The sequence below is a fragment of the Nyctibius grandis genome, chromosome 4 (assembly GCF_013368605.1).
Source record: "Nyctibius grandis isolate bNycGra1 chromosome 4, bNycGra1.pri, whole genome shotgun sequence".
Classification (NCBI taxonomy): domain Eukaryota; kingdom Metazoa; phylum Chordata; class Aves; order Nyctibiiformes; family Nyctibiidae; genus Nyctibius; species Nyctibius grandis.
Genome location: NC_090661.1, coordinates 2,059,216 through 2,079,102, shown reverse-complemented (window position 1 = coordinate 2,079,102; position 19,887 = coordinate 2,059,216). Strand labels below are relative to the sequence as shown.

General features: G+C 45.5%; 1 protein-coding gene across 1 annotated transcript; it reads left to right on the top strand.

Annotated features, from left to right (window-relative positions):
• Positions 1-1,523: 1,523 nt before the first annotated feature.
• LOC137661881 (acyl-CoA 6-desaturase-like) lies at positions 1,524-18,986 on the top strand. The gene is made up of 12 exons (XM_068397622.1): positions 1,524-1,852; positions 6,493-6,603; positions 8,057-8,254; positions 8,713-8,814; positions 9,769-9,894; positions 11,813-11,873; positions 12,333-12,409; positions 12,628-12,725; positions 14,614-14,710; positions 16,457-16,536; positions 17,358-17,483; positions 18,902-18,986. Exons 1-12 carry the CDS (start codon positions 1,646-1,648, stop codon positions 18,951-18,953), a joined length of 1,335 nt encoding a protein of 444 aa, XP_068253723.1. The 5' UTR covers positions 1,524-1,645; the 3' UTR covers positions 18,954-18,986.
• Positions 18,987-19,887: the final 901 nt, after the last annotated feature.

Sequence of the window (19,887 nt, the reverse complement as noted above, 5' to 3'; positions counted from 1 at the left end):
ACTGTTAAGCCTGACAGCCATCGAGTCGATAATGCAGCATGACAAAACAGAGCACAACAATGCTAATTACAGGCAGAATGGCAAAAAATCTCCTTTCTAAGCCCCGCACTAAGAATCATAGAACGGTTTGGGTTGGAAGGGACCTTAAGTATCATCCAGTTCCAACCCCCCTGTCACAGGCAGGGACACCTTCCACTAGACCAGGTTGCTCAGAAGAAGTAAGGTGAATATTTGGGGGGAAAAAAAAAAAGAAAAAAAAAGCGGAAGGGGAAAAAAATGCAAAAAAAAAAGGGAAAGATAAAAGGGAAAAAGGAAAAAAGAAAAAAGAAAAAAGGGAAAAGGGAAAAAGGGAAAAGGGAAAAAGGGAAAAAAGGAAAACAGAAAAAAGGAAAACAGAAAAAAGGAAAAAAGGAAAAAGAAATAAGGAAAAAGAAAAAAGGAAAGGGAAAAAAGGGAAAAAGGGAAAAAGGGGAAAAAAGGGAAAAAAGGATAAAAAAGGAAAAAAGAAAAAAAGAAGGAAAAATTGAAAAAAGGAAAAAAGGGGAAAAATAGGAAAAAAGGAAAAAAGGAAAAAAGGAAAAAAGGAAAAAAGGAAAAAAAAGGAAAAAAAGGAAAAAAAGGAAAAAAAGGAAAAAAAGGAAAAAAAGGAAAAAAAGGAAAAAAAAGGAAAAAAGGAAAAAAGGAAAAAAGGAAAAAAAAGGGAAAAAAGGGAAAAAAGGGAAAAAAAGGGAAAAAAGGGAAAAAAGGGAAAAAGGAAAAAAGAAAAAAGAAAAAAGAAAAAAAGAAGGAAAAATTGAAAAAAGGAAAAAAGGGGAAAAAAGGGAAAAAAGGGAAAAAAGGGAAAAAAGGGAAAAAAGGGAAAAACAAAAAAAGAAAAAATAGAAAAAAAAAGGAATAAAAGGAAAAAGAAAAAAGGGAAAAAAGGGAAAAAAAAGAAAAAATAAAGAAAAAAAGGAAAAAAGAAAAAAAAAAGGGAGGGGGAGCTTTTTAAAGCAGGAGCCAAAATCCCGAGGAAAAGAAAATAAGGAGGAGAGGAGGGGATGCCGGCAGCTCCCGTCCCAGGGCCCCGCTGCGAGGGGGCGGCGGCGGCGGCGGCCCCGCGGCCCGGCCCGGCCCGGCCTGGCCGGCAGCCGGCCCTTGGCTTCGAAAGATCGCGCCGGGCCAATGGCAGGGAGCAGCCGGGCGGCGGGAGGGCCGGGATTGGTGCAGGAACTCTGGTGATCCCTGTGGAAACCTCACCGGGACTGAATGGAGGAGGATGCTGGGGAGGGGGGGGATGCTGGAGGGGGGAGGAGGATGCTGGGGGGGGAGAGGAGGATGCTGGGGTGGGGTGAGGGGGGTGGAAGGGGCCGAGCTTGCCACAAAACAGGGCTATGTGCGAGGAGAAAGTGCCTCAGAGCGGGGAGCACCAGCCTAGGGGGCACTTCCGAGCAAGCGCCGGGAGCGGAGCGATCGCCAGGGCCGGGCAGCGAGAGACAAAGAGCCGGGAGGACATGAGCGAAGGCGAAGGGAGGGAACAGGCGATCAGCTGAGCTAAACCACGCAAGAAAAGCTCTGCCCCACCGGCAGATCCCTCAAAAGCGCAGGGACAAGTCGTGTCCCCCCCAACACCTTTTGGCAAGCAGACAAAGCGGCAAGTGGCCTCATGGGGAAAGGGGGTGAGAAGAGTGGGGAGTCGGGGGAGCCGGAGGCGCAGATCCGTTTCTACACCTGGGAGGAGATCCAGAAGCACAACCTGCGGACGGACAAGTGGCTGGTGATAGAGCGCAAGGTTTACAATGTCACCAAGTGGGCGTACAGACACCCGGGGGGTCAACGAGTGATCAACCACTGCGCCGGCGAAGATGCCACGGTAAGGACCCACGCACGGACCCACCCGCGACCGCTGACAGCCCACGCTGCCGTCCCGGGGGGCCCGGTGCAGCCGGCTGTCCGCCTCTCCCTCCCTCCCCATCTCCCTCCCACCTCCTCTCGACCCAGCTCATCCGTTTTAGGAGCAGGAAGGTTGGTCCCCACTGATGCAGCTCCTTGGCCATCAACTCCGTTGAGCCATGGCAAGTGGCAGCGTCTGGAAGATTGGTTGGTAGAGGTTGCTGGGCTCTGCTATTTTGTCTTTGTCTCTTGTTTTCTCTGAATTCATGAGCAAAGTGTCCCAAGTCTTCCCCTCTTCAGTGCGTAGCTTAGGATGTGCAGAGTCACAGCGGCCAAGCACACGAAAGGGTTAACGAGAGGCCAGGCTGTGTTTCAAAGTTGCTTCTGTGAGGAGGGTGAGCTTGAGGCTTTAAAACAAGGAGCTTTTTTAGATTTTTTCCCCGGGAGAGTATTCTCTAGAGGATTTAGTTACAAGATTCTACAGAAAAAAGGAAAAAAAAAAGAGAAACCCGTTTGCTGCTGCTACAGCTGCTCCTGCACTTCATAGCTGCTCTCAGCTACCTCTCATGTTTCAGCAACTTAAAAAAGAAAAAAAACAACAAAACCAACCAAACACCTTGAAAAAGGAACAAATTGCCTTAGAGATTGTTGTCTGCAGTTTCCCTCAAAGCCACCTCCTCCAGAAGTGCATCCCCAGCGCACCTTCTCTCCCCAGGGCATCAGCCCATAGTTAATAAAATTTAAACTGCCTCAGAGCTTTTCCGAATATGCGCATGGTAAGCGGCAGGAGGGACAAGCTGTGACATTAACTGTTCGTTTCCCAAGGCTCTTAACACGTTAGCAAGGAGAGAGGCTCTGTGTGTGGCAGAATTAACGGGCAGGAATCACTAACCTTTCCTTTCCGTCAGGCTCCGTCTGCCTGTGGTCCGTGGTTATTTTCCATTCTTTTCCTTGAAGCACTGAAATGCATTTTGATGCTCCTGTCTCCTTCCAATAAATCCTCTGAATGAAGAGCTTTCTCCCTCAAAAAGATGGGCCGGGTTTTACTTTCAGCTGCTTAAATGCAGGCCTGCTGAAACAGTTTGACTCCTGTCCCCAAGAATTTAACTCCAGTATCTCCACTAGCAACCAAAAAGCATCTGCTGTTGAAATTGTCTTGAATCTTTGCAGGGGAGACTGAAACACAGGTTTGTGATTCTCCTACTGCATCCCACTATACTCAGAGCATGCTCCGTGGTCTTAAGAATGCTCTGATATTGTTCATCTCCACTCTGAGCACTAAAACAGAATTGACATGTGGTTTCCAGCTTCCCTGTGGTGAATAACAGTCGACTGCCAAAAAAAATCTCTCTCATTCAGGGTGAGGAAGCCTTGGCCTTGACCCTGTCAAGGCTTAACTAACAAGTTTCATTCTGTATTGCAAGATATCACAACTGGAAGAGCTTAGGAGGAGGAAAAGACGATAAAAATTCAGTTTAACGTGTTTACATTCCTAGTTCTTAAATGGCTTTCCTCTTTCTCAGATTCTCCGTAGCACCACACACAGTTAGGACCTCCAGTCCAGCAAACATGCACCAAAGGAACCTCAGCATCTTGTCCATTTATCTTGGACCAATCCTCTAGAGGATCACGTGTATCCATCTACCACAAGCTGCCCGCTGACAGCCTCACTGAACTCCCCATCTATGCTGGGCCACTCTGAAGGTTCCCTGCTTGGTGATGTGTGAGCTAATTCATCTCAGGATGCTCACAAGACAGCTAACTGAGAAGCTTCCATGGCAGCTGTTATGTTCAGCATGCTCATGCCAGTCAGGTTAGGAGTGCCCAGGCTAGCTTACACATGAATTTCCCCTACAGGTACTGACAACACGGAGCATTCCTTCATTTTAGGCCATACTTTAACATGCTGAGACAACATACTAGTCTGGGACAACCTGTTCTGGTATCACATCATACACAGTTGCCTTCACAAAATGAAGGCAAGAGTATGGAAGGGCACCTTGCAGTCTTTCTGTTTCAGAGATGTTCAAAGATGTGAAAGAGCATCCTTGTACTGACTGCACTAAGCACTTCAAATGCTCAGGTACAGTTCACACCTCAATAATACGCAGCTTTTTTTCACCAAAAGCAGCTGGAACAATTGCCACTTGCCCACTTCCCATAAGACACTTCAGCTTATTTGGCCAGTAGACCACAAAGTTGGGAGGTCAGGTGGAAATATCACATGGCACTTCCCAGAGATGATCTTTTGCCTTTTGCTTTTTATCTCCTGTAGTACAGAACTGAGGACAACTCCAAAATTTAGGTAGTGTCTTATATTTGGGACCTATTAGTAAAGGAGATGCATGAGAGAGAGCCAATAAAAAAGCAATCCTTCCACCACTGTAGCTTGCTGTTTGATGATGGTAAGAGTATTCAGGAGACGTTATTCTCTCCCCTGCTTGGGGGCTATACTGAAAAAGCCCATTCTCTACATATGCCAATGACATATGTGTATATTACCTCTCAGTGAAGGTAAAACTTCTCTGCTGCCAGTATTTCCTCCATGGCGTAGGCTTGAGATAACAGTGAAGTGGAAGACAGTGTAGTTTGGAGTAACAACTGTGTTTTGACATGCATGGTTGTGTTTCTGACCTATTCCAACCTTTACCTTTCATCCCATCCAGAAAGAAGTGAGGCTGTTCAGAAAACTCTCCCTGGAAAAGTCATGACAGAGCATTTATAAGCATGTGTAAAACACAGAGAGGCTACTGGCAGGGAAGCCCCAGGTAGACAAAAATACCTTCTAGGTGGTCAGGCAGAAGATGCTGTTCTGAGTCACCCCCCAATTAACACAACAGAGATCAGCGAGATCTCCACCATGGCCTTCAGGCGGTTCCTGGTCAGACCTCCAAAGACTTTTTTTTCCCCATTAGTTTAAATAATGTTGAGTCACCATTCTTTAATGCTTCTTATGTGCTCACTCTCTCTCCCTCTTCCTGCATCTTCCCCTTTTTTTGCCCCGAAATTGCAAAACATCACAGCAGGTACAGTCAGCGATTCACTTCCCCACTTGTTTTTATTTCTCTCCTGCACCTGTAGCTAGTTCTTCTCTACCCACCCCCACCCCAAACAAGTGCTGCATCTCTAACTTTTCATCTCTCATTTCTTTAACTTCAAGTTAAATGGCTCAGCTCAGCTTTCACTCTCCCTCCTTACATGCCTCCCACAGCAAAACCTCTATGGTCAGAGTATTCTTCTGAAGCTCAGTCCAAAGTCTGGGAATCAGGTGAAAGTTTCTATTGATTTTGGCGGACTTTGGGACCAAGGTTGTTGGCTGGTATTTTTGAACACCAGAGCTAGACCTTTGATGGAGGTCACCTCCCTGAAGGGTCAGCTGGACACAGTGAGCACTTCCCAGCCTGCCCTTTCTGCTCAGAGCCAGAAGAGAGACTTTACCTGGTCCCTACTCTTGTTAGGCAATGGGACAAAGGTGGAAGGGCTGAAGCATGGTACTCCTGACTTCTATTTTTGACTTTTTTTTTTTTCTGTACTGGTCTTAGCACTTCATGTAATTACATCTTTACAGCTCTCCTGGGTGATTTTCTAGAGTTAACTCCAGTTCTGTGCCATAAGAAAAGGGCAAGGACAGAGTAAGCGTTTCTGACCTTTGTCAGCTTTCTGGCCCTGCCTTTGGGGTTAAAATTCAAGCCACTCCATGTGAAAGGAGGGGTGTGCAAGATCTCACTACTAGCAGCAGATGCATCAAATAATATGCTCCTATCGGGCATCTGTAGGAGATGGGTAGACAAAAACATGTGGAAAGGGGAAGGAGTACAGAAAAATAAGTCAGGCAAACTCACGAATGCCAGGATCAAAAAGACTCTACAAACAAGGCATTGTCTTTCCATATGCTTTTTTGGTGTAAGTGCTTTTTTGAATGAGGTCCTAGCCATGGCCCGGTTTGACAGCAAGCACTTTAAAGCAATTGCTTAAAGTTCTGGTATACAACTGAGTTTTTGGGTTGGTTCCTTTCTAAGACATTTTACTTGGACTTGCATGGAGATAAAATTGCCTCTATATCTAGAATATGGTTCTAGAATAAAGAAGAGTCAAGGTAGCATTCAGTTACTCATCATACAGAACAAAAAGAGAAAAACAATCTCCAAAATGAAGAGTCACCACTTTTTCCTCAGCTGTGTTAGTGCTGGGATCTACTGCAGTCATGTCCAGGTTCAGTCACCACAGTCACCCCCTCTCTTGAATTGCCTTTCAAAGGGTATTTATATCCTAGTGGGGATCTGCACAAATTCCTCTCTGCCCACCTTCTAAGCAAATTAACAGGATTTAGGTATTTAGTTGCTTAGAAAAAAAAATTCTTGAGGTGCCTTTCACCATATGTCTAGGTGGCATCCCTGATCTCACCATTCACTTCCTACTAGATAAGTGAATTCATCAGCCTCTAGTAGAAGTACTGCAATGAGCAGCAATCACAGGTCAGGCTGGCACCCCTCTTTCACAGTAACATGAGGGGATGACCGCGGAGAAGGACAGTGGTGGAGATGGACGGGAATGACACAATGAGTAGGAAGCAACAGCTTGCTCCTGCATCTCACACAGTTACTCGTATTTCCACTCCAGGATGCATTCCAGGCCTTCCATATCAATCCCACCTTGGTGCAGAAGTTTCTCAAGCCATTACTTATCGGAGAGCTTGCTCCAGGGGAACCTAGCCATGACCGAGATAAAAACGTGAGTATTTATTTCTGAGCTGGGGTTTATGATGGGTATGTTCCACCACTTTTTTCCTCTCGGGTTGTCCTCCAGGTCAGAGGGAGGCAGATTATAAAGGTCTCTTCACTACAAGTAGCTCCAGAGAGGAAGAAAAGTGCTCAGTGACCAAACACCTCCATGCAGCAATGTGCACATCCCAGTATAGATTAAAATGTGTGTAGGAGGGAGGTGACACATTCAGACGGGCTGTACAAGCCTTTCCTTTCCCCCAGAGCCACCAACAGCTCTGTCTATGGTGATCATGTCCCATTTCTAGCAGCCCATTCTAGGTGCCCAGGTTAGACTGATCCCATACTGAAGGGAAATGGGAACTGAGACACGTAGGCTGGGAAATGTGCACCAGCTTTTGTGCTGGTGTCCCTTCTCCTATTCCTTCTCTGGTGACCAAGCTCTAAAACACATGTCATCACTTGCCTGTTACGGGGGAAGGAGAGGAATAGGCAAAGAAGTCTGAAGAGACTTCCAAAGAAGTTACTCACCACCTCAACAAGACTTCAATCTCTTTCACTGTTTGCTCTGCAGCTCCCTTTGACAGATTAACTCCCAGGGAAACACCTCTTTGAGACTCAAACCGGCTTATCCATCTGAGCCCAGTACCAGCAAAGCTCTGGGGAGCAGCCACATTTGTGCCACACATGGCACCAGCACCAGGCATCTATGGGTGAGGTGACCCAGATGCCTCATTTCAGTGGCTGTGCTTAAGGAGCAGCAACCCAGCAAGCCCCTTTTCCACCCACTCTGCACCCTCAGGGCAGCTCTGTCCCTCCCAGACGCCTGTTCATGCATTATTCAGGCACAGTGCATGGCATGACTGGCTCTTGCCATGAAACTCAATCCTGTCCTGTTGTTTGTGACCGGCCATGATTATGATACATCTGTATCACTCACAATAGAAGAGACGATGCTAACCCGCAGTCACCTGGGAGTGCTCTTCATGAATGATTGCACGGTAGCTGACCCACACATTAAATAGACGATGGATGCTCTGATATTTGGTACTCACCATCAGAGCTCTGGAATTATGCATAAGTAATAGGACTGAATTCTCCCTTTCTCCAGCTGCCTCTTCAGTACTTGTAAAGCTCATTCAGACAAAAGTCATCAGCTGATGTAACTCTCTACAGAGCCAGGTACTGCTGCTCATTCACAGCAGGAGGCTTGGATTACTCTCCTAGCCCAAGGTGCAAAAGGTCAGGACGTGGGCTCAGACCAGCCAGGATGTTTATTCATAGGAGAGTGCTATGAAAAGCGAGAGTACAGGGTGACTATGAGGGCAGGTCCTTCCTTACCTCTGAGGTAGCCAACCAATGCGAGAAACAGCCAGGGTCCTTGGTATGGAGCTTGGCCTTCCTTCCTCAGACACATTCAGACTCATAAGTTGCGTGCTGTGTCTTGCATGTCTATTTTGCAGTCCCAGCTGGTGGAGGATTTCCGGACTCTGAGGAAGACAGCAGAGGACATGAAGTTGTTTAGAGCAAATCCTTTGTTCTTCTCTCTTTACTTGGCCCATATTATTGCACTGGAAGTTTTGGCTTGGTTAATGGTTTCATACTTCGGTACTGGCTGGATCACAACCCTCATCCTTGCCTGCTTCCTTACGACTTCCCAGGTGAGACGTAGTAGGCACAGAGCATACTGGCTACACAAGTCACTAAGGAGAAAGCCAGTGTACACTGAACTTTTCATACTGGATTAATTACCAGTGCAAAACATTCATATCAGTGAAAAATATTCACCGTGGTGTCTTCTGGCCACCCCTACCACTGCTGATTGTGGCTCATGTTATTTTTCTCACCTCTTTGGCCTTTTCTTTCACATGTTGGTGGACTTGGTAGTGTTAGGTTTACGGTTGGACTCAATGATCTTAAGATCATTGGGTCTTTTCCAACCTGAATGATTCTATGATTCTATGTCCCCTCCAGAATGAAAAAAGAGATCTTCACCTTCTCACTTCAATTAACTCCCTCTCTTCCTCACTCTCACAACTTGCCTTCTATCTCCATTTCCTTTTGTGCTTAATTCTGATTTCAAACAGTGTCCTAAGTACTTTACTTCCCTTCATCCCAGGCCCAGGCAGGGTGGCTGCAACATGATTTTGGACACCTCTCTGTCTTTAAGAAGTCTTCCTGGAACCACATCGTCCACAAGTTTGTCATTGGACACCTGAAGGTAAAGGACATTATGGACCCAGGGCACTGTGGAAACAGCTGCAGTCACTTTGACTGTGTCAAAATAGGAAACTGCAGCTCTAAGCCTTTCCCCAGTGAGCACATGCACAGAGGAGAAGTTAGTGACCATTGTACATGGAGCTGTTGTGCAGAAGAGATAAAGAGAGCATGACCATAGCTCTTAGAGAACACAGTAGTTCCACAAGCTTCAGTGCGACTGCACGAATTTATAGCAGATGAGGACAAAGCTTATTAAATTACATAAAACCCTATTTTAACATCATATTTTTGCCCTGTCCTCCACCTCCTTCACACTCAGGTATAGTATTTTTCAAATGTCCCATCCTGCTACATCCCATCCGTTCAAGATGCCTTCAGAACTTCTATACTGGGCAAGGTCCAGTGCAGTCCAGGCATTTCCACATCCACCTGCAGTAGGAACTTACAGGGGGTGGGACATAGCTTTGCCCATTCTCCCAAACCCACTTTGTCTTGCCTGATTCCTCACAGGCACAGGCGATAGAGGGAAACCAGTATAATAATCCATAAGGCAGCAAGGGGCTTTAGTGGTGGACTTGGTAGTGTTAGGTTAGTGGTTGGACTCGATGACCTTAAGGGTCTTTTCCAACCTAAATGATGCTATGATTTGGCTACTAATAACAACTTCACATATGGGAAGACATGATGACATGCAACTCGCTCAAAGTATATATATATTCCCTGTTCTTTGAATACGGATGATCCTTAGTGAGGGCAAACCAGCCCTCTGAAAGCAGCAGTCTCAGAGCAACTGACAGCTTGGCCACTTACTGCTTACTTCTATTTCAAAAGCAAATAAGAGTTTGGCCATAATCAGAGTTGCACTGTGCTCGTTTCTATAAATGAATGGGTAATCCTACCGTTAGAGGAACTGTACTTTTCCATGGCTTAACTCCTTACTCTTGTATCTGCCCAGGGTGCCTCTGCAAACTGGTGGAACCATCGTCACTTCCAACACCATGCCAAGCCCAACATATTCAAGAAGGACCCAGATGTGAACATGCTGCATATTTTTGTCCTCGGAGATACACAGCCTGTTGAGGTAAGGCGAAGTGGGTAAAATGTAGAAGACCAATGTCCTAAAGAGCTTCAGACAATGCTTGTGCGAAAGTAAGAGTTGGCTAGTCTTGGGAGACATGACTTACATAGTCAAGACTTCCAGGAGTGCTAAAAAAGGAAATGTGTCATGCAGGGATTTCATCTGTGTTGTTTGACAGGAGTTTGACCACCACACCCTCCCAAACCTTGGGCTGAGGAGCAAGATTGACTGTATAATTCCCTATCCATTTTCTATATTGACCACAGGAAAACGTGTTTTGGGGTAGCTTGGGAAAAGCAATCAAGATAGGACTGGAAAGAAAGTAGAAAGTAATTAAAGAAAGCTTCACCCTGCTGGCTTGAAATACCAACATGAGCGGAAAATATGGTGTTCCTCAGTACTTCATCAAGAACATTTCAAATACTGATCTTCCATTCCACAAAAAATGTCTTCCAATACTAGTCTAGCTGTGCTCCAGACAACCTGTACAAGATCCTCTCCACTGGAGCCTTTCCCATGCGGTTGAGGGCATATTGCTGGCCTAAGCAATACTTTCTTACATTAACTACGTACTGTTATGCTGCCCATGAAATAACAGGCTAATGTTAAGGTATTTGAAATCAATCTGTCCTTCTAGACCCAAAATACTTACTGTCTGTTGTATAAAAACCTACACAAAGGACATAAACTATGTAGTATCCTTGTTTGTTTTTTTTTTTTTTTACAATGGAACAAGGATTTCTAGTTTTAAAAACAAAAAACAAACCAAAGAAAACAAACAAATGAACACCTGCAGCAAGTACAACACAGGGGAATACAACACTGAAAAGTGAATGGTTTCTCAGCCAGCTTTTATACTACTGAGAAAGTAACTCCAGACACATGTAGGGGACATACATGCTGATATATGGACACGTATAAAGAATGTCTTGCACACACAGAATTTTCAAGAGGCAGAAGGGCTCTTATATATGACTAAAATGAAAGCCTTCTCCTGAGGTATAAAAAACAGTATCTAGAAGATGTCAATCAGTATCATGCTCTTAAATTTGTGGGTACCACCCATTGGAAAATCTTGTACCTGATAACTGGGTTTAAAAGTAGACCGTGGTTCTACCACTTAAAGGGAAAAGGAAAAATGTAGACATTGATGACAACAAGGGAAACCGGATCTCTGTCCTACAAAATATCTAAAATGTTAGGCCAGCATCAGTCTATCCCAATACTCTTTTCCAGATGATGCTAAGCACACAGCCCTTCAGAGCTGAGACCAGAGTGAATGGTGTGGCTGATTTATTGGTGCTACAAGGCTTACCTTCACTGGGAAGTTGCTATGCTGGAAGCAAAAATGCAAGTTCATGGCAATCCAGATTCTCCATGTGCGAGCTCTTTGTGTGAACACTCCTGGAGCTCAAAAAAGTCTTCTGTATAGCTCTAGATAGTTCACTAAGGAGATGAGGTTAGGAGACCGGGTGCTCTTGGCTCCCTCTTTTCACTGAGAGGAAATGGGCACCTGCAAAAATGCAACAATCCAAGGTTCAAACCTGTGTCTGGAGAAACTTCTCTGCATCTGCTCTCTGTAGGTGGACCACAGTAACGCAGGAATCGGTGCAGAATATCTTTCACTTATATGTCAAACTAGTGACACGACATTCTAGATTTAAGCACGTCTGTGTGACTTGCTGTAGTAACAGCTAAGGACCACACTAGTTTTCTCACATCGGTGAAGTAAGCTTTTAAAAGACCTGGCTAATGGCAGGAGTTCGTGGGGGCTGATAGCTGCAGAAGTCAAAAAGGATCAATAGTTGGGACATTTTGCATGGAAGATTACCCAAGAGTCATTGTCTTGTACTGGCATCCTGTGTAGTGACTTACCAAAGGTCATAATCCCAGCCTGAGCTTTCTCCTCTGTGTCCTGCAGTATGGCAAGAAGAAGCTGAAGTACCTGCCTTACAACCACCAGCACGAGTACTTCTTCCTCAGTGAGTATCTGCCCTGCACGCCAGTTGACCTTTCCAGCCCCTACTGCGTTAGCAGAGCAACTCCTTAAGTCTCAACTCATCCTTCCCTTCCTCACCACCGCCATCCCCTGTGCAAGTCCCAAAATCAGTTCAGTATATTCTTCAGTGATATCCAAGCATCTAGAACACTGCCAGCATGGCCATGTAAAGCAAGGCAAACAACTGAGACTGGGCAATAACCTCTGCGTGAGAGGCTCCATGGAAAAAACACATGTTGCCAGTCGATGCTCTTTGATAAGTCAAGACAAACGGGTGTGAAGCAGAGCCTCCTTTCTCCACAGAAAGGCAACCACCCCACATCACCAGCACCTCACCTCTCCCACCAGTGCTAGGCAGACTTGACCTAGAACCAGTCCTAAATCTCACGTCACGTGCCTGTCCACCCCTCTGATGGCCAAAACCTTTCCTTTTGCTTTGCAGTCTTCCCGCCTCTGCTCATCCCCGTGTATTTCCAAATCCAAATCATCTCGACCATGATCAGGCGCAGGTTCTGGGCGGTGAGTGAAACATTCTCTCAACCTTTATGGGGTCCGGCTGGCTCGTAAGAAATCACACTTGAGTAGGGAGGGAGACTGGTCATCTCTGCAAGAGAGCTGGCAGAGGGAGGGTGGGCAGGGATCGCTCTTTGCTGTATTATAGTTATCCCTAACATTACCAGCAAGGACACATTACATGAGAAAGGCAAAGTGATGCCCAATGTCTTCTCTTCCCCTAGGACCTAGCCTGGGCCATCAGCTACTACATACGCTACTTCATCACATACATTCCATTCTATGGCGTTCTGGGATCCCTGTGTCTCCTCACTTTTGTCAGGTAGGAGATAAAGGGCATCCCTGATGCTCTCCCTTCCCTCCAATGCCAGACAAACCAAGGCTCGGCTCTGCTGTGCCCCACAGGCCTTCCCTATTTAGATTCTCTGCAGTTATTGACCTCACTGTGTGTTACCTTGGCTATATCTCCACTGCTTCACTTTCCTCTTATCATCTCCCAGTCCTACCTCCCCCTCTGCAGAGCTGGTACTCAGCATCTTCCCCTGCCTGCATCTTCCCCTGCCCTTGTGATGCTCCAGCCAGGATCCTCCTTTCTTTCCTCATTCCCTGTTCTCACACGTTGGCCAATCCCAACACAATTTATGCATTTTTTTTTCCACTTTGGTCAAGGCTGGACCCTTCCAGAGTGCCTCAGGCCACCCTCTTCCCAGCTTACTGGGAAGGTAATTCATGAGCCCTCCTGTACGTGCTTCCCCTGTAAATGAAATGCTCACCACTTCTCCCAGTGTGGAAGACTGCATGGTCTGTACCCTGTCTGGTACCAAAGGATGGCATTTAGTCCCACAGTCAGCATTAGTTTTAGGAAAAACTGTGATAAAAAACATTTCACCACAGAGAAAAACATTTTCTAAAAAAGATAATTCTTTTTTTTTTTTTGAGTAAAAAGAAATGGCAACAGATGTACAAAAACCTTCACAATATTAGAACTTTTGCCTCTGCAAAATTTAATGTCACTGTTCATGACTTCAGTTTTCATAGTTTCAAAACCCTTTGGACCTAAGGAAAACAGGACATTCAGAAGGCGCATTTGTGTAAGTGCCTAGCCAACCTTTTCAGTCTGCAATCAAGCTGACAAACTTAGGACAACCAACCTGTCATTTCCAAAACTTCTGTAATTTGATTGAGCGAAAAGTGGAAGAAGAAAGGCAAAATTGCAAATTCAGATCATCTGCTCTTTCTGAAAACAAGCCTAAAGACTAGAGCAAGGGTGCTTCTGGACAACTACCTTGTCAACACGCATCGAAGTCTCAGCATAGAGAAACTACTTTGGGTAAATGAAGAGAAGAAAGTGCATTTCTGTAGGCTACTCTAGAGGTGCTAAAAATGCATTTATATACCCTAAGCAATAAACAAGCTGCTCTAAAGCAACACCCAGCCCAGTGCAGAGCTGAGACTTATGGTAAAGGTATGAGAGAGCAAAGGGAGGCTGGGACCCCACATGTACTAAGCCTGACACCCAGGAAGCTAACACCAATGGGCAGGTGGAGTTTGAAATTAATGTACATCCATCAAGCAATGGGAAAGATTAAAATAGTTCTGAGACTTTCTAAATCAGGACTTGTTGGTTTTTTTTTTTTCAGGGAGTTGGATCGTTTTATTTACCGAAAGGCAAAAGTAGCATGAAAGATCAATCTACTTCTGAGGGAAGGGGATAGGGATAGCCCAGCTGGATGTCCTGCTTTTATTTAATCCTAAGTGCCTTAGTCCCAGAGGTATAAAGAGGGGAAGGGAAATTCATCACAGAAGAGATTCTCTCTGGTTTCCATAGAAAGAGCGGTGTTTCACAGAATCACAGAATCAATCAGGTTGGAAGAGCCCTCTGGGATCATCGAGTCCAACCATTGCCCTGACACCACCATGGCAACTAGACCAGGGCACTAAGTGCCATGTCCAGTCTTTTCTTGAACACCTCCAGAGATGGTGACTCCACCACCTCCCTGGGCAGCCCCTTCCAATGGCTAATGACCCTTGCTGAGAAGAAATGCTTCCTAATGTCCAACCTGAACCTCCCCTGGTTTACTTCCATACCTCAGAGCAATACCCTCTCTGCACATTGTGTCTCCTGCTGCTCCCTGTAGACCTGCTCTATTTACCTCATGTCCTGCTCTGCGATATCCAGTGTCATGCTTTTCACCTGTTTGTTTTGGAAGGTTTCTGGAGAGCCACTGGTTTGTGTGGGTCACCCAGATGAATCACATTCCAATGGAAATCGATTGTGAGAAGCACAGAGACTGGCTTAGCTCTCAGGTAACTGGAAGGGGAAAGAATACCCCTGACTCACCCCAAAACGGATTAGAAATTTACTCAAAGAGTGGCTGGGTTACTACTGTCCCCACGTACTAGTATATGGTCTCTGTCTGTGACCCCTCCCATAAAGATGTTCTCCCCAGAGGCAGCAATGCTGAGTCACGACATGGAAGTCCAAACTTATGTAATTAATTTGACAATCAAAAGATTCCTTCAGATTTGAGGCAGTATCAGGTTCAAGAAGCATGATTTGGCTTTCCCCTGTGGTGTATTTTTGCATATACACACAAGCAAAAGAGCCCCAATGAAAATCAAAGCTGAAGAGAGAGCTCAATGTATTTCTAAAGTTTACAGTTCAGCAATAAGGACTGAAATGAAAACCAGCTGCTTTCTGCATCCTTTTAATGCCTGGTCAGACAAATCCACCCTGCTGAAAGGATGCCTCTTATTTACAGTGGTCCAAGTCCTATTCAGACCTAGAGGATAATGAGAGCAGCTTTGACACCGGCTGTATGAATTTGGTATAACTGAGCTGAGAGAAGAAATCATCTCATGTGTTAATTAGTATTTGTAGTTGTTAATGGGGCCTTGAAGGTGAGCTTTCAAAGTCTGACAGTCCATTTCTTTCCCTTGTGCTACAAGCACTATTCAGGAAAGCACCTAAGCATTTCTTTTAAATTAAGTGTGTGAATAGATTCACTGAAGTCACAGGAGTGTGCAGATGTTCACCTTAAGCTTTTGCTTAAGCACTTAATACAACTGGAATCTGCAGACAGAGAGAGGTTGTGAGAGTGAGAGATTTGGGGAGGGGATTATGAGAGAGAGAGATTGGGGGGGACAGAGAGAATGTGTGTATGATCGAGGGAGATAAGCCTCTCTTGACACTGCCGTGGTTTTATGATGCATCTCACGGGCTGAGGAGAGAACATCTCCTATGGCGACTGTGTAGAAATCACAGCTTAGCCAGTTCAGAGTGCAAGAGGATTTTAAGAAATTCTACCTAATCTTACAATCGTCAATAGCAAGAGTAGCTAAGAAATATGTCCAGAATATTCAGATCTTGCACTTAAGGCAAACAGGGCAATAACTAGATGGGATGGGGAAAGCAGGCTTTCTGTGTCCATGCATTTTTCCTCCCCCATTTTCCACCTTAGAATCACAGACTGGTTTGGGTTGGAAGGGATCTTAAAGCTCATCTAGTTCCAACCCCCCTGCCACGGGCAGGGACACCTTCCACTAGAACAGGTTGCTCCAAGCCCCATCCAACCTGGCCTTGAACACTGCCAAGGATGGAGAATCTACAACTTCTCTGGGCAACCTCTTCCAGTGTCTCACCACCCTCAGAGGAAAGAATTTCTTCCTAATATCTCATCTAAATCTACCCTCACCTTGGTACTGTTGTTAACCATCTGATCTTCAACAGGAGAGGCTGAGATTTAGGAGTCTACTCGGGCTGATATGTGACTCGTCACCAAATGCCCACAAACTGCCCCCATATATTGTCCCCTTTTCCACCAGTCAAACCCGTGGAGACACGGTCAGCACAAGAGTTGACAGTAAGCCCTGAAGGAGGGTTAAAGCTCCCCTTGCTACAACCAGCTATCTCAGCACGGCAGCCTTCTGCGCTCTGACAGCTCAGTAGTGCAGGAAGATGCACGTCAGCCCCTGCAAGAGGCAGGAGGAGCTTTGTTCTGATTTTAGGGTGAGACTTCACTGACCTTCACAGCTGCTTTCTTGCCTTCACAGGTGGCAGCCACTTGCAACATCGAGCAGTCCTTTTTCAACGACTGGTTCACCGGGCACCTGAATTTTCAAATTGAGCACCAGTGAGTATGGACTCAGAATAATTTTGCCACTATTGGGTTGTCACAACACTGGATGTGAGGGAAGGGAAAGTCTGCTAAAGGCACATATGTGGGATGGGGCAGGATCTTTGGAGCACTACCATACGCCAAAGAAAGAGAGTCCTGGACTACCAGGGGGTCATAGTCTGCTTCTACTACAGGCATGGCATCTGCCTCTCTTGCTACCAAATACTTCAGCTTTCACTCTCACATTTTTAATTTGGGGTTTAATTAGGAGTCAGTGTACGAATCTACCAGTTAAATGGCTATGGATTCATACCCTAAGCTAACTACTTGAACTTGAGTATCCACTTCAGAAATCTCCTCTCCGTGACTAAAAGCACTTCAGTGTTTTATATCTTGGGACAGCTGTGCAGGGCTGTGTCGCTGCTGGTGCCAGGTTCCAGGAAAGATATTAAAACCAGGGCCATATGTTGCCAGTGACAACACAAAATGTAGAAGAGATGGCACTTAGGGTAAAGCTGACTGGTTTGGAAGTCAGCTTAGGAAATCTCCATTGAACAGCACAAAGAAGGTGATCACAAGTTGTTCTTTACCTGCTTTATCATTCCATGAGCTTCCAGAGATGGGAAATCAATGCATTCAGTTTTCACAAGCTTCCTTGAAAGAGAGGACTGTAAAGCACGGATACATCTCTGTGCCTCTCTTTCTCTTGTCAGCTTGTTCAGCTTGAGGAGAAGTCATTGATAATTAGTCCCTGTGAGGAGAGAGAGAGAGATGCCCATCCCTTGAGGTTAGTCTCTAGAGTTTTCTCAGCTTTGTTTTCTGTTTCTCTATTCAAGCCTGTTTCCAACAATGCCACGGCACAATTTCTGGAAGGTGAAACCTTTGGTGAAGTCATTATGTGCCAAGTATGGAGTCCAATATGAAGAGAAGCCTCTTGGAAAAGCCTTCGTAGACATCGTTGGGTAAGGTTCTTCTAGTATCATCTGCAGCTCGCCATTCATTGTTATGTGAACATCCTATATTTTCTAGTACAGAGAATTCAGGATACTATAGACCCTTCAGAAATACCGTGTCGATACGTTGCAATCCCTGGTGTCGCTACGTTAATAAACTCCATGTTTTCATCCAAGGAACACCTGCAGAAATGTTGACCCACAGCAATGACACAGCTCCACTGATTTAGTGGACTAACACCGGGTGACAACAGATGGGAAGCTGCTTCACTACATCATGGGGGAAGAAATAACTATCCCCCAGAGCAGCTTCTGCAACCAAAGTACCAAAGTACTTAGTGAGCATTTAGATGGGTACTAACCTGATCTAATAGGGACCTTTTTTTATAATACCTTTTTTATAATACTATTTTTAATAATACCTTTTTTAAATGCTATTCTGACAGCTGATGATTCTTGCTTTCGGGAGCTGGCAGCATATCTTTAGGCTGCAAAGTGAGATGAATCAAAGGGCATCGAGTCAGGTTACAGCCCATGCTGTTTCCCACCTGAGCCCTGCCAGCAGCAAAGGGCTGTTCCCTATAGGCACAGTTGAAGACTAGTCTAATAGTCGTTGTCAGGCAGACTCTGTGTTAATGTTTCTGTCTCAGTTACTCCAAGGGGAATAATTCATGACAGGGAACATGAGAAAGTATTCTGCAGCCCAGGGATCTCCACTCTCAAGCCATTCTAAGCAAATACAAATTAAAGCAGGTTGGCCCCAACATGTAGAAAGGCTGAAAACTGATTCAAAACCTCCTTTGGTCCTCTCATCCAGTTAGCACAGGAAAATGCATGAAACACACCCACCCAGTGGGGTTATGCCCAGCATCCCACCATACAGCACCCATGTCCTCACACAAGTCCTCAGAAACCATCTCAGCAATTACTTGCCCTCCTGACAGCAGAACCATCTCCTGTAAACTATACAAAGCTACATTTCCAGCCTCTGGACCACATTCTGTTTGTCAGAGGACTTTTGGGCCCAAACCATCTCAGATCTGCCACGTAATATTTGTGGAGCTGATACAGGTGGGAAATTCTGTGTGAGAATTGCTGGGGGAAGTGGGGAAACTCCTCAGGAGGTGCAACGTGGTGAGCCCAGGCAATTATTTTCTGCTGTTTATTCAGGGCCAGAGGGACTACAGATTAACACAGTGGGCATTAGGTGAAGTTCTTGCTCACTGAGTCTCAAACTGGTCACTTTGGGGTCCTAAAGAGCAAAATAGGTGGCTCTTCTTGCTATATCTGCTATACTGGGGAAAGGCATTCGGTGCCCTAAGGATTCACATTCAAATTCAGTAACAAGCTTTGTTGTAGGAAAAAAAAACCTGACAGAGGCAAGATTCATGGGCCAAACAAATTTCTCTTCGTTTTTCTTTCCACAGGTCCCTAAAGAAATCTGGAGATCTATGGCTGGATGCCTACCTCCATAAATGAACATGAATCTTAATGGGGAGGTGTGAGTGATGGGGAGGGATGGGGGGGTGCGCGGGGGGGAAATCACACGTGTGTCTTTTGCTCTCAGATTTCAGTCTATATCTACGTGCACAGTTGGAGGGGAGTTTCCTGTCTTGTGAACTGCTACTGGTACGGGCTCAGGCAACCTATTTAATTCAGACAGATTTAAAACGTGCTACAGAGGATGAAAAACAATGCCAGTATTGCACAAAGCGGAAGGTTGGGAGAGGATGGGGAGAAGGAGCGTTTAAAAAAAAGGGGCATTAATATCTGACCTTGACCTTCTCTTCACAAGCTTCATTCTAGTTCTACCTAAACCACACAAGCCCTTAATTCACAGACACCTCAGACTTGCTAGGCTTCAGTGAGTGTTTGCAATCCAAGGACACCCCAGTCAGCATACGCCTCTTTCCTCTTTCCCATGTTTGTGTAAAAGAGGAGCTCAGCACAGTTTCATTTTGTTATCAAGGGAAAAATAACGTGGTCTGTGACTCCTATCGTGACAGGGAGCTCAAGGTGGGTTGCGACGCCCATCAGCCCTGCCTGCAGGGATCTCGCCCCACACCCCACGGGGACCCGCAGCCACCGTACCGCGATGTGGCTTTCAGCCCTGCTCTCTCGGGCTCCCTCCTTTCTTTCTCTAATCATAGCATCACTTTAGTAAAAGCTGCAATACTGACCCTGCGCAACTAATGTCTAACCACCTCTCAGCAGGGCTAATATAGCTGTATTTTTATGACCAGCCCCTAGTTCCAGGCGTTCGTGGAAGATCTTTGGGCTTAAACAGCAAAATGTCTCCTTTAGGAGAGGGTCTATTTTCTCTTTAATGAGCAACAAGTCTGGCATAGCATTATGGTTGTCAGTAAATTACACAAAAGACCAAAATAAGTCACATAAGCAAAACTTACTAATT

Bases quoted from the DNA above. Each gene is read 5' to 3' on its own strand.
- LOC137661881 (XM_068397622.1), top strand. From the start codon at position 1,646: ATGGGGAAAGGGGGTGAGAAGAGTGGGGAGTCGGGGGAGCCGGAGGCG. The intron at 1,853-6,492 runs GTAAGGACCCAC...TTTCCACTCCAG, and splicing joins GCGCCGGCGAAGATGCCACG to GATGCATTCCAGGCCTTCCA. The intron at 12,410-12,627 runs GTGAGTGAAACA...CTCTTCCCCTAG, and splicing joins TCAGGCGCAGGTTCTGGGCG to GACCTAGCCTGGGCCATCAG.